This window comes from Myotis davidii, unplaced genomic scaffold (genome assembly GCF_000327345.1).
Source record: "Myotis davidii unplaced genomic scaffold, ASM32734v1 scaffold993, whole genome shotgun sequence".
NCBI classification, from domain to species: domain Eukaryota; kingdom Metazoa; phylum Chordata; class Mammalia; order Chiroptera; family Vespertilionidae; genus Myotis; species Myotis davidii.
This window is the reverse complement of record NW_006285483.1, coordinates 2,058,691-2,072,200: the sequence shown is the minus strand read 5'-3', so window position 1 is coordinate 2,072,200 and position 13,510 is coordinate 2,058,691. Positions and strand designations below refer to the sequence as shown.

The following is a 13,510-nucleotide window of genomic DNA, read 5'->3' as shown; positions in this document are numbered from 1 at the left end:
GCAGCCCGCGACCACCAGAGGCGCCGGGTCCGGACCGGCGCTCAGGACAGTGCGGCACTGTCACCTGGCGCTGCCTTACTCAGCCCCTAAAGAGTGGCCTCTTGGGGCAGCGCATCACCATCGGCGCTTGAGCCAGACCCCAAAGAGAAAGAAAGGGCCCACCTGGCACCCCCAGGAGACGCCTTGGGAAGGAGAGGGGGGTTTGCCCCATGAGTTGGAGAGAAACCACTAATCCGCCCCCTCCTCCCAGTCCTCAAGGTTTTCAGGATGTGAATCTGACTTATGTCCAAGTTACTGCTTATCCACACCCCCTCACACCTCCTACGGGGGAATGGCAGACGTGCTCCACCTCCATCCAAGCTGTGAAGAAGAGATGGGAAGTTCCCTTTGTGCAGGACCCTAGATTAAAGATTAAAGAGGATTTGCTGCATAAATTATCCAGGGATCATCAGCTGGAAGGAGGGAGGGAGAGGCGGAGTGGTCTTTGGGGCTTGCCCGGTGGCTGAGGAAAGCAGGGATCCCCAGGAGAGCCCCGCTCCCCCCCCCCACCCCACCCCCGCCCGGGAGCAGGTGAGGAGCTTGGGGACAGATGCCCAAGAGCCTTAGAGGCATTAGAGGCTCCGAGGGTCAGCGGCAGTCAGAGGAAAGAAGATGCCAGGGGGGTGGCGTGTTGGTGTGGATTTCCTAAGCTAATGCAGGTCTGAGCTGGTCAAGCTTGGGTGGAAGTTTCCAGAAGCATGCCTGTCCCTGACTCCCCAGAGCCCTCCCCGACAGCAGGCTGACTGGCCTGAATCCACTTGGGACAAAACGGAAGCCCAGAGGCATGGCCCTCTCTATTGGTAGGAGCGCCAGAGGCCTGCCTGCCTTATTTCAGTATCATCTGTGGCATGGCTGGGCTCAGTTAAAACTCATCAGAGGAGAGAGGGGAGCCTGGACAGGCAGGTAAGGTCAGGCTCAGAAAATAGGGCTGCTGTTGGAGATGGTATCCGTAGGTGGCATGACTGGGCGGCAGGATGGAAAGGGTGGTTGATGCTTAAAGAAATCAGTTCATGCAGAGGAACCTTTCCAGCTGGGTGACCCCGTTTCACCTCTCTGGGCCTCAATTTCCACACCTGAAAATGAGGGGATTAAACTAGGCTAAGAGTCAGCAGCTGGGCTCCAGTGAGACAATGAGAAAGTCTCCTGCCCCGGGGTAGATCGGGAGATCTGAAGCTGCACTCAGGGAAACAAAGACATAAAGAAAGAAACCAAAGGCTGTTGGAAGTCTGCAGAAGCAGCAGCTGCTGCCGTCAGACCCGTCAGACCCGGATGTCAAACTTGGGCTACACAAAGCCCCACTATTGGGAACTAGCTGGAGGCCACTGGTCCTCATGCAGGCACGTATAAGGATACCTCCGGGGTGTGCCACCAGCAGTCTGCGAGGCCTGCGCTGGGGGTGCTGGGCCCAGGGGAGAAAGGCCCCATCACAAAGCCTTTTTTTTCCTACAATCATAACATTCCTCCTACCCCGAGCCCAGCTTCAGCCCACGTGTGAACACAGACACACCTCGGAAGGCTGCTCTGCGAGCTCATCCTCCACGGGGGCTGGAATCCCAACTCCATGCTGGCACCTGCTGCCCACTCCCCACAGAGCCCTGCCTGTCCTGAGGCACGTTGGAGCCATCTTGTTTTGAGGGAAGTGAGGCCCCAAGAGACACCAGGGACCAGGGAACTCATCTCTAAGCCAAGGTTCTTGGGGTCTTGATGGTCAGTCTGTTTGTCATTACTGCACCACAGGCCCGACCTGAGGTATGTTGGGTAAAATTAAAGCTGAAGACAGACTTTGAGCTGTTCCATGTGTACATGGAACCCACATGCTAACCCTGCAGCATTCAGGGATCTGAGAGAACTTGGTCTGGGCATAAGTCCCTATGCCAGCTTTGATGATTATTGCACTGCCTGAAAGTCCCTACTCCTCCCTGGGCCTTTGTTCCCCCCAATGAAAGAGAGGACCGGACTCCTCCCAACTCCATCTCTGTTGGTACAGGTACAGTCTGACACCTGATCAGAAGCAAAACTAAGATATAGCTACTCTTGTGTGAGTCACTGACCACTGACCACTCTTCCCCACCTTCAATCATCAGGTGGCCCAAACAACCTTGCCTCAGTTCCCCTTGGCTCTTGGAGCTCTGGTTCTCCTTGAAATCCAACATCCCACCAGGCGCAATCCTTACCAAGAGCAAGATTTCTCAGGCACTGCTGGGGTGGGGACACTTAGTTTGCACAGAGGGTGACTCTTCTGGGAAACTCAAACCAACAACCACAGCTCCAGCCTGCTGTCCTGGGTTCCCTCTGCGCAGGTCAGACAGACATGGTCTATATGGAAAACCTTCTGGCCCCCTCCACTGGACCTTGCCTGCTCACCCATCAGTGAAGGTTATGGACCACAGAGCTAAACAAGAATGCTACACTTGGGCCAAGCTAGGGCCCGGGTTCAAAGCCAAGAATAAAGGGTGAATGCCACTGGAAATCAGGATTCCAGATCTGCCTGACTAGCGAAGACCACGTTTCTCTTACGTGGAATAAGAACTAATTGTACTTCCCTTCCCCCAGAGGTGATGAGTCACTGATGACATAGTCAGAGAGCCCTGGTGGGGCCAAAAGGCTATCATTGGGTGGTGTCTTTCAACGAAACCTTAGCCAGTCTGTCCAGCAAGGTCTGTGCAAAGGCAAGAAACCAAAATACTAAGTCCTACTTGTCCCCCTACTGCTTCTCCTGTCCCATGATCCTAGGGCAGGTGTAAGATGTGGGCGACAAGGCCAGGGAGCACTGTGTTTCCTGGCACCTGCTGAATGGTTGTAGTTCTAGAGCTAGCTGACATGATGCTATAAGCCAACCAGTGGGCCCTTCCAACATCCTCTCTATGGCAGGGCAGGGCACAGGAGCTCAGGAGTGGAAGGGACTTACATCACTCCCAATGCCACTACCCACTGGAGTAAGACTCCCTTCAAGGACCCCCCTGACCTCCCACCCTCCACTTGAATTCTTCCTGTGGCCAAAAACTCACTCATTCTGACAACCGCCTTTCCATATTTGGGCAGTGAGTTGCCAAGGTCATTACACTGAGCTGAAACTTGCCCTCCCCCTTACCTTTACCCTCCAAGTGCCTCCATGCCAGAAATTGCTCACTGATTTCGCTGGACTTTGTTTTGTTCTTTGATGTTCACACCCTTTCAAGTGACCCATCTGTATACTTTTCTCTCCCAAATTAACCACAAGTCCCTCAAGGACAGGGAATATGTCCTCTATTTTAACTTCTTTTTACTTCTGATATCTGCCTGGGTGAGTGACCAGGCCTCTGCCCCCAGGAGATGTCTGATCAATATGCACTGACTGAAATAATTCATTAATTAGTTTTCCACTCTGATTTTGGAGCACAGACAAATCAGACTTTTTTGACCCCATAACCTGCCCTTCATTCTGGCTGCTCACCAGCTCACGCTCCCAGCCTCTGAGTTCACATGGGAAGACATAGATGTTAGCCCCACTAAAATCTTTCCCTTCACCATTCTTGATCTCTAAAGGTGCTGCTGAAATATTGATATGGAAGACATGGCTACAGAAGGAGGGTTTCTCCACCCTATCTGAATCCCTGAGGCAGGATGCTCCCTAAAGTGCTCCCAACTTTGATGAGCCAGCTCTGAGCCTCTGTTTCTTCACAAAAGAGGGGGGAAAGTTCACCTTATAGGGGTGCTGTGAAGGTTCACAAAGGTAACCCATTTAGGATGGAATAATCACTAAAACGAGTGGTAGCTATTATCTCAGCTAACGAGAAAATTATTGGTACCGAAGCAGCAACTGTCAACTGCGACATTTCAAGTGCCTTTCCTCCCAAGGAGTGGACATATGCAGGTATATGTAGAGCGATGGGAGGAGATCCTTAGACTGAAGTGACATGGGAATGACCATGCTGCCACCAACTGTGGGGTCAGCTTCTCCAGCTAGTCTCCTCTTTAGCTAGCTCCATCTTTAGAAAACAGGTCTGAGCTTCAGACTCACTGAGCCGAATTCCCAAAAACAGCCACTGTGGGGACTCCGGGAGCCCAGTGACTTTGCCTGTGGTGGGCGTGCCAAGGGAATGACCTTGGCTGGCCCAGTCTTCCCACCTACAGTGTCAGAGCCTGACTTCTCTCAGGAACTGCCTCGAATCCTGTCCCCCTCCTCCAGGCCTCCATTCAGCCCCAAGGTGCAGCTGTCTTGTGCTTCTGCCTTCGTGGCAGCTGGGCCAAAGGCAGCTGAGCAGAGAAGGGTGAAGGGACATGGTCATTTCTGTCTCTCAGGACAACCTTCCTTTGGCTGAGCAGCTGTCAGGGTGGCTTCTGGGTTATAGATTGGCTTCCTCACCCACGTATGCACTCTGTCCTCGGAAACCAAGCTCCCTAATCTAGCCCACACCCCACCTCCCGTTTCTTCTCTTACTTGAAAGAGAAAAAAACATTATGAGACTTCTCCGACAGAAAGACATAGTATAGGAGATGGGTTCCAGGCAGAGAAGCGAGTAGCTTCTGGAAATACAACAGAAAGCCCACAGTGGATGTGGCAGCTTCTTCCCTATGTGGGACTATACTGGGCAGAACAGAAAACTAAGGGATTCTGGCCTCAGTCCTGCCATCAAGCCTGAGAAGGAGGCATAGCATTTCCCCACCCCCATTTATAGGTCGCAATCTGCCCAGGTCTCAGGCGACTGGCAGGACGGTACCCCTCTGCCCTGAACTTCCAGATGCATCCCAGCCTGTCCTGGGGTGACCAGTTGCCCCAGTTTGCCCAGGGCTGAGGAAGTTCTCAGGATGCAGCACTTTCCATGCTGGAATTAGGAAAGTCCTGGGTAAACCCTGATGAGTTGGTCAACTTAGCCTGTCCCCAAAATAACAAGTCTGGGCAAGAGATCATCAGCCTCCTATCCTGCTCTGGACTTGAACGAGGTACCATCTGACAGGAAAAGCAGCTGTGTGGTGAGGGTCAAGCTGCTATGAAATGCCTCCTGAGGTGCCCTGTCCCATTTCCAGCATCTCTGCTTCATTCTTTTAACAATTCCCTTTCCTCTCAACTACCAGTCTCTGTACAAAGCAAGAGAAAATGAGAAAAGTGGGAGAGATGGTTCCAGGTTTCCTTTCTTTTTAAAAAAAAAAATGTTTATTGATTTCAGAGAGGAAGGAAGAGGGAGAGAGATAGGAACATCAATGATAAGAGAGAATCATCAATTGGCTGCCTCCTGCACACCAACTGGGGATCGAGCCCACGATGCAGGCATATGCCCTTGACTGGAATGGAACCCAGGACCCTTCAGTCTGCAAGCCGACCCTCTATCCACTGAGCCAAACCAGCTAGGGCTCCAGGGTTCCTTTCTGACAGCTCATACCCTAGGATTCTGTTAACATTCCCATGAATGCAGAGCCTCTCTGTGTTCCTCCTGGGCTCTGGAATTTTGTCTAGGAAATCTACATGAGCAAATTATCCCCGTGGCTCAGGAGCCAACAGGAACCTGGCTGTCCCATCTCCCAAGGGCTAAGTGACATGTCACCCTGAAGATACTGAAGTCTGCCTTAGGTATCACTGAGATGGCCTCCTCTAGTTTCTGGCCTATTTTCCAGAGTTGGTTTCTTGCATAATTGATAGATATAGCAGGGAGTCAAACACCTTGTCCACTGACAGCCTGGGAAGTCACATCCAAGGGCAAGTAGGTTATGTGGCTTGAGGACACAGGCTCTCGGGGCCAGGGTAGCCCCATCCCATCAAGAGCTATTTTATTCCATAGAATTCCCCAGGGCTGTGTGAGAAGACAGCTCCCACTGACCCCATAGGGCACCCTAAGGACCTTCCTGTTGAGCTTTGGCTAGTTCTGCTATGAAAAACAACAACTAACAAACAAAAAAACCACCAGGCCCTAGCAGCCAGTTTGATTTAGTGGACAGAGCGACGGCCTGCGGATTGAAGGGTCTCAATCTAGTCCAGTCAAGGGCACATGTCTGGGTTTTGGGCTTGATCCCCAGTAGGGGGTGTGCAGGAGGCAACCAATCAATGATTCTCTCCCATCATTGATGTCTCTCTCTCTCTCTCTCTCCCTCTTCCTTCCTCTCTGAAACCAATAAAAATATACTTAAAAAACAAAAACTATCAGGAATGTGTCCCTCAGTCCAGCATAATCACCTCTGGGAAGATTCCAGCCCTTAATGTCCCAATTCAAGGATGAGAAACATCTGTCCACCCCACCCCTTCGACAGGAGGGTCTTGAGGAGTTTGGAAGGAAACTGACACAGAGAGATGGGCTGAATCGTGCTCCATTCCCAGCTGCGGACCCTGTAAAGCTCGGAAATAGATATGCTGCAGTCCAGGAGCCAGGCCAGACGCGGTGGCTGGGCCATGAGAGAATTCCTGGCTGGGAATGGAATCTGGACCAGACTCTACCATCAACCATTCCCAGATCAGAGTAAACAGAGCCTTGGACACCAGCACCACAGAGTCCTCATCTGACAGGACCACCTGTGCCCCGCAGCTTCAGCGGCAGGCTGGGGAAGACCTAGCTCTCTCACTTTGTGGGCACAGTACCTGGCCCACCTCCATGCCACTCCACTCCCAGAGAGCCAGGAAGACTGGCAGGCCTAGCTGCCTGCGCGTCTTCTCTTCCCAGCTTCTGGGGAGCAGCTCTGCTACTGCACAGGGCTGGAGAGCTGCAATTATCCAGACAGGATAAGAGCTATTTTGGGAAGGAGCTGTCCTGCTGCCAAGGCATTTGACTTCCTAAACTAAAACAAGATGGGGCAGAATAGGGAGGAACTTGCTCAATCAAAAACATCATATCCTGAAATAGAGGAAATACCCCTTCCCAAAGGTATAGATCTGCATTAAGGGGTGAGCAAGGGGTTAGCTGTCGAGATACCGCCCCTCCTGACTTTGGGAAGGAGGGAGGAAACCTGACCCCATCCAATTCCTGGCTCACTCCCTCTCTCCTAAGACCATCCAAGAGCCTCTATTAAGTCTGTTGCATTGACTTGGACATTTGAGTGCAGACTATTTCATACTGTTGTTTCCTGTCCACCTCTTATCTCCCCATCCAGATGGTAAGTTTTTCAAGGCCAAAGAATGTGTGTGCTATGGGGCTTCAATGCTTCCCCCAGTAGTGCCTAGAAGAGTGCTAGGCATCTGAATAAAAATTGTTTGTGGAAGGAAGGGAGAGAGAAAGGAAGGAAGAGAAGGATTTACTGTCTTGCATTGAAATAATCTCTAAAAGTAGCTGCTCCCACCCACAGCTGAGCTCAGGGAGCAGGGCTGGATAAGAAGCCATGGCAGAGGGGGTGGCAGCCACATTTCTGGCACCTCCGCTGCAGCTGTTCCGTTATCTGAGCTCAGGCTGTCCTGCCCCCCGCCCCTTGTTCTTCATATGTAGTAGTCAACTGTCCATCCTGGGCTAGCCCGTAGATGAGACCCATTAGAGTCCATGCTAGGCTTTGGGGAAGAGAGAGAGAGATGAGAGAGAATGGAGGTAAGAAGAGCTTGGGCTATCTTATCAAACATGGGCCAAGAAGAACTAAAGTACTTAGGGGAACAATGCACTATGAAATCAGGACACTGCCAAATTCAGGACACAGGGCTGCTGAGAGCAGAGTTCACCTTGTGGCTCTCCAAGGTGAGGACTCAAATAGTGTGTAACCCAGAAAAGCGTCCCCTTTCTGGAGTGCCCTAGGCTGTAGAGGGGAGAGCCAAGTAGGGACCAATTCAACCTATGGCTTCCCAGACAGCCTTCCCACAGGACGCTTGGCAGGATTCATCACTTGCCAGCAGGTTTCTACCCTTTCTCTCCAGGGCTGTAAATTCCCCTCTGGGCAATTTACAACTTGGCAAGTGGAATGCAGGCTAGATTTTAGGCCCCACTTGCCTGCTCTGCCAGGTGCCCTTGTGCAGCAAACACCTGACCAACAATAGGGAGCAGCTTTCATTAGAGGGTGAGACAGGGACTTGGGTAGGGAGAGCACAGGAAGTTACCAAAAGTAACTTCCTAGGGGTATTCTTACCTCCTCATCTGTCATAATGGAGATGTAGAGGCCAGGCATTCCCAGTGGGCAGCAAATGGAAATCAGAGAGTGCCAACAGGAAGGGAAAAAGAGAATTTTACTGAAGATGTGCAGTGGACTCGGTCATTACCTGGCCCAAGTCCCCTCCTAGTGCAAGTGGCCCAAATGACAACAGCTAGCATTTGCTGAGTGCTCACCATTGCCAGACATCATACCACGCTAAGTGTTTTACATGTCATAGCTTGGTCAGTCTTCATAAGAACTCTAAAAGGAAGCCATTGTTCCCATTAACAGATGGGGAAAAGGAATGATTAGAGAGGTCAAACACTTACCCAATGTCGTAGTTAGAAAAGAGTTGTTGGGAGGGAGGGGAAGAGGTTAATGGGGGGAAAGGGGACATATATAATACTTTCAACAATCAAGATTAAAAAAAGAAAATAGTGGACACGGGGCTCAAACCCAATAATAATGACTTCAGAATCCATACTCTACTAAACCTTTACTTCACGGAGCTTTGCTGTGAGGTAGGGCTGCCCTTCTCTGCGGAGGGCTCATGCCGGTTGGTATCGCACTGCATTCCCAGGGCTCTCTCTTCCCTAGGAACTTCCTGATTCAGAGCCCTGGCCTCCCTCATGCTCATGGGGCTGGAGCATATTTTGGACCACAATCCTTGTAGCAGAAACTCCTTGCCGCTAAGATTCACGTTTAAGGGCTGGTCCTTACGTTCCCTCCCACCACAGAAGTCAAGATACAAGGGGAGTCAGGAGGGTCACAGGCCCTAAAGGCACTTCTCTTAGGACTTTAAAGTTGGCTGTAGGACCCACTGACCCCTCAAGGCGAAACCCAAGCATCCCTGGAGATCCTTCTGGGCAGCAGCCAATAAGGACCTCCCAGGCCCTGGAATAGGGGTGTGAATAGGGTTCTGAGGAACCAGAGACACACATGAGACCATCCCCAACCTGAATCAGTGTGGGGTCAGCCCTGAGTTAGACTGTGAAGCAGGCAAGTTGTTTTTTTTTTTTTGGGGGGGGGTGTTTCTTTATCGCATGATAGGTAACATCAGCTAAGCTGACAGGCCATGGGCTTACATCTCCATGCCTACTATTCTCCGGCGACTACTTCCCATTATAAGGAAACTCTTGATCATGAAAAAGGTTCAAAGTCCCAAAGGAATAACTAATGGTGGCAAGATAAGAAGTTCCTCTGTTCCTTCAAGTCAAAGCCCCAGCATGCACCATGTCCTAACAGACCTAGCTCTGTACATTCATCAAGGCTACCCTCCCACCTGTCCTCCTGCCCCCCAAACCCCCACAATGAACTATGGGAGGGAAAAGCACAGACCTTTTAGCCACCAGATGACACGATTGAACATTTCCTCAGAGACATCTGAAAGTAACACAGATTGGTATGTTTCTCTCCCTCTCTCTCTCTCTCTCTCTCTCTCTCTCTCTCTCTCTCTGTCTCTGGGATGCATACTCCCTGCCCCTCGCTACTTCACATCTCCCTTTCTAGCTCCACATTTCTCCACCAAGAAGAAGGAGCTCTCCAAGAAGCTCCCCCTGTCTAGGGCTAAATAGACTCTCCCTCTCCCTTTTCTCCCAGCCTCTGTGCCACTGTTAATGCCTTGCCCCTCTCGGAAGGCTCACCTGTGCCTCACCTTGGTTCCCAGGATATTTACTAGAGGACCTTATTCTCTTTACTAGCTCTTACCAGCCCTCACCCCAACTCAGTACTTCATGTCCACTCTCAGGAAGCAGCTTCCCCACCCTGCAAACCGCTCTCTACTACCTTCCATTGAAAGGTTAAGCGCGTTGCCCGGAAGAGTCAATGCCTGACGCCGACTCAAGCATCGTCATCGATGTCATTAGCTTGGAGCTCAGAGAAGCTGGCGGGGAAGGAATGGAGCAATGGGCTCAAGGATGGGTCTAGCTTTGGCACTGGCAGGAGAGTAGCTCTAAGGCCCAGAATGAAGAGGGGGGCCTTCCCTGCCATGTCCCACCTCACTAAATTGGGGTTGCACCTGGGTAGTCTGCTTCTTCACATACCCAAGAAGAAAGCACTAAACCTTTGAATGGGTTGTTTGGAGGTGTGCTTGGGAGCCTGTGGCACTTCCCTCAATGGTGCCCAGCTTGGAGGCTCCTTTGCTGATTGTAGTTATCAGCACAACACTGATGGTGGTGGTGGTGGTGGTGGTGGTGGTGATGTTGCTGGTGCCGGTGGTGGTGATGGACTTGCCTTCTCTCGCTGGAGCAGCACATCGTCACAGAAAGGGCTTGAGTCCATTTCAAAAAAGGACAATGAATAGTCTGCAGGAAGCGGGGATTTAGGCTCCAAATCAGGTGTTGTTGGCCGGCTTTGAGGCATTTCAATGTCAGGATTGAGTAAGGGCCACCATGAGCAGTCAGGCCCATACTTAGGTAAGGACCGAGGGGGTAGGGGCCGAGGGGTCAGTTCCATTTTCGCATGAGCAGAGTGACTTGGGGAGGGTTCTGGGGACGTGTAGACATTTTCTGAGGGTTTGGGGGTACGCTGCTTACTGACAGGCTCAGGAGGTTTGGGGGGGCTCTCAGACACTGTCCGAGCTGTCACGTGGTGAGCTGGCTGCGCTGGCTGTACTCCTGAGTATATGGTGACTCTGCGGCTGACCTCGTTATCTCCTCGCATTGGGGACTTCATGTTGGCCTCCACTTCTGATGACATCAAGACTTTTGGGGAGGGCTTCGTTTCAGTGTAGGCAGACTGCTTATGGATAGGTTCACGCATAGAAACTCGGTGTCCGCCATCCAAATCTTTAAGGATAGAGAGTCTGAGGGATGGTTCCACGTTCTTGTTCCTGTGCAAGGGCTTGGGTTCTATATAAATTGAGTTGTAGTGACCCATTTCATAATCTTGGTCAGGGATCCTTCTCTGAGCTGTCCGAGGGTCTGCATAAGTGCAGCTGTAATGATTCGTCTCAGACTCTTGGTCCACGGTCCTTCTCTGAGCTGTCCGAGGGTCTGCATAGGTGCGGCTGTAATAATTCGTCTCAGCCTCCTGGTCAGAGATCCTTCTCTGAGCTGTCCGAGGGTCTGCATAGGTGCGGCTGTAATAATTCGTTTCAGTCTCCTGGTCAGGGATCCTTCTCTGAGCTGTTCGAGGGTCTGCATAGGTGCGGCTGTAATAATTCATCTCAGACTCTTGGTCAGGGATCCTTCTCTGAGCTGTCTGAGGGTCTGTGTAAGTGTGGGTGTAATAATACGTTTCAGACTCTTGGTCCAGGGTCCTTCTCTGAGCTGTCCGAGGGTCTGCATAGGTGCGGCTGTAATAATTCGTTTCAGTCTCCTGGTCAGGGATCCTTCTCTGAGCTGTTCGAGGGTCTGCATAGGTGCGGCTGTAATAATTCGTTTCAGACTCCTGGTCAGGGATCCTTCTCTGAGCTGTCCGAGGGTCTGCATAGGTGCGGCTGTAATAATTCGTTTCAGTCTCCTGGTCAGGGATCCTTCTCTGAGCTGTCCGAGGGTCTACATAGGTGCGGCTGTAAGGATTCGTCTCCGACTCTTGGTCCGGGGTCCTTCTCTGAGCTGTCCGAGGGTCTATATAGGTGCGGCTGTAAGGACTGGTCTCAGACTCTTGGTCCGGGGTCCTTCTCTGAGCTGTCCGAGGGTCTGCAAAAGGGCGGCTAGAGCTGCGTTCCGGGCTGGAGGCTTTCCTTGGAGATCTTTTCTCAATAACAGTTATACTCTTTCTGGTGGGCTCAGTTTGGACTGCTTCATCCTTTGGGCAAATCAAAGGCCTACGGGGAACTCTGACCCCTTGTGGGTTCTGGACCTTGGAGGGTGGGTCTTCTGGTAAGGTTTGTATATTATCCTTCTGGTCTACAAAACTCAACCGGCGAGAGGATTTGACATTTGTGGTCGAGTAACGGTTCATGTCATGCCCTCCCTTGCTCTCAGCCCTTTTTCGTGGGGATTCCTCTTTGTGAGGACTACTAGCCCGCTGCACATGAACAGCATAGGAAGATGATGGCTGAGTTTGCTGGATCTTTCGGTGAAGAGAGGAATGGTGATATGCATCTGATTTTGATCGACTCTCAGTTCCTCTAGAGATGGGTGCTCCAGTGAAGCTGCTTCCTGGGAGGCTAAAGCGATGATCGTCTCTGGGAATGACGGTATGCCCGGGTTCTGATCTTCGATGGATAGGAGGGCTCATGGTGATTACAGCACTTCGATGGGTTGAGGCAGCAATGGACCCACGTCCCTGATGAGGGGTTGTGCTGGTTATCTCAGCCCCTTTCTGTGTTGAAACTATTACCTTAGTCCCAGTTTTATTTGTCTTGACCATTTGATAGGTGGTGCCCCTCTGGGTAGAACCCATATTTTACCGGCTGGCTTGGATTCAGGATCCTAATGAAGCCTGATTTTGTACCCTCAGTTTTAAAAGCTGTTCTTGCACTCCCACAAAAGTGGCTGTTGTTCTAAGAGTGTCTCCTTAGCTACCTGCCTGGTGATGTCACAAAGGAAGGAGCTTCCTATTAAACATCCTGGCAAACAGCCACAATTCTTCAGCGAATCTCAAGCAGTGACTGCAAGGAAACTCGATGTCTTTGGAGTTGACATCAGCAAGGCTTTGACTAAATTCTTAGCAAAATCAGGATTTCCTGGTGTATAGGAAAGCTCCATGCCCTCCCCTACTCTCCTGAGATTCCATAAATTCCCAGAGACTCATCCAAGGCAAGGCTATTCAATGAATCATGCTGTGTTAACCCCAGTCTTATCATAGGTGCAAGGTCCAAATTTGTCCCAGTTTGGTTTGGAACTACACTGTATACAAGTAAAAAATATAGAGTACAACCTTTTCTAGGTTTTGTGGGTGGTTTGGTTGACCCAGGGGTAAAAATTCAAGGTCATAAATTCTCACATTCTTGGCTCAGGAGTAAGGGTAGGATTTGCAGAAGGGATTTGGAGTTATTTATTGGTTTCAGTCATAAGTGGCTACTTGTGCACAAGTTACTTGGCTTGCCTGAGCCTTGGTTTCTTCATCTAGAAACCACTGACTGGTAGGTGGGCATTGCACAATGCTAGTGCCCTTTCTCACGATCCTTCTCTTAGCTATCCTGATCAGCTGGACCTCTGGTTCTTTCTTTATTTGAAGAGTGACTTTCCAACTTGAATATCTATGTTGGATAAGCAAGACTCATCTTTCCCTTTCACAAGTTTCTCTTTGTGTCTTTGTCTGTCTCTCTCTCTTTCTGACACAGACCCTACCATATCCAACCTCTATTTCCCTATTGACTCTGAAGGGTCATCACAGTTCTGATATGGTCAGATTCATTGTTTCTGGATCTTTACATTCAGCCTAGAGACAAAGATGAAACAAAAACCACACATTTTTAGGTAGTGGGGATCTCAATAGATTGAGAAACTTTGAGCTACTGATACAAAACCTTAGAATGTAAAACCCTAGGCTAGTCACTATATATATA

At 50.7% G+C, this 13,510-nt stretch overlaps 1 protein-coding gene across 1 annotated transcript; it reads right to left on the bottom strand.

The window, feature by feature from the left end:
- Positions 1 to 9,367: 9,367 nt before the first annotated feature.
- Positions 9,368 to 12,369, bottom strand: LOC102756174 (chromosome unknown open reading frame, human C17orf47). Its single transcript, XM_015559062.1, has 4 exons — positions 11,634 to 12,369; positions 10,264 to 10,913; positions 10,095 to 10,188; positions 9,368 to 9,435 (listed from the first exon to the last, which is right to left on the bottom strand). The coding sequence occupies exons 1-4, from the start codon at positions 12,367 to 12,369 to the stop codon at positions 9,368 to 9,370; spliced, it is 1,548 nt and encodes a 515-aa protein (XP_015414548.1).
- Positions 12,370 to 13,510: the final 1,141 nt, after the last annotated feature.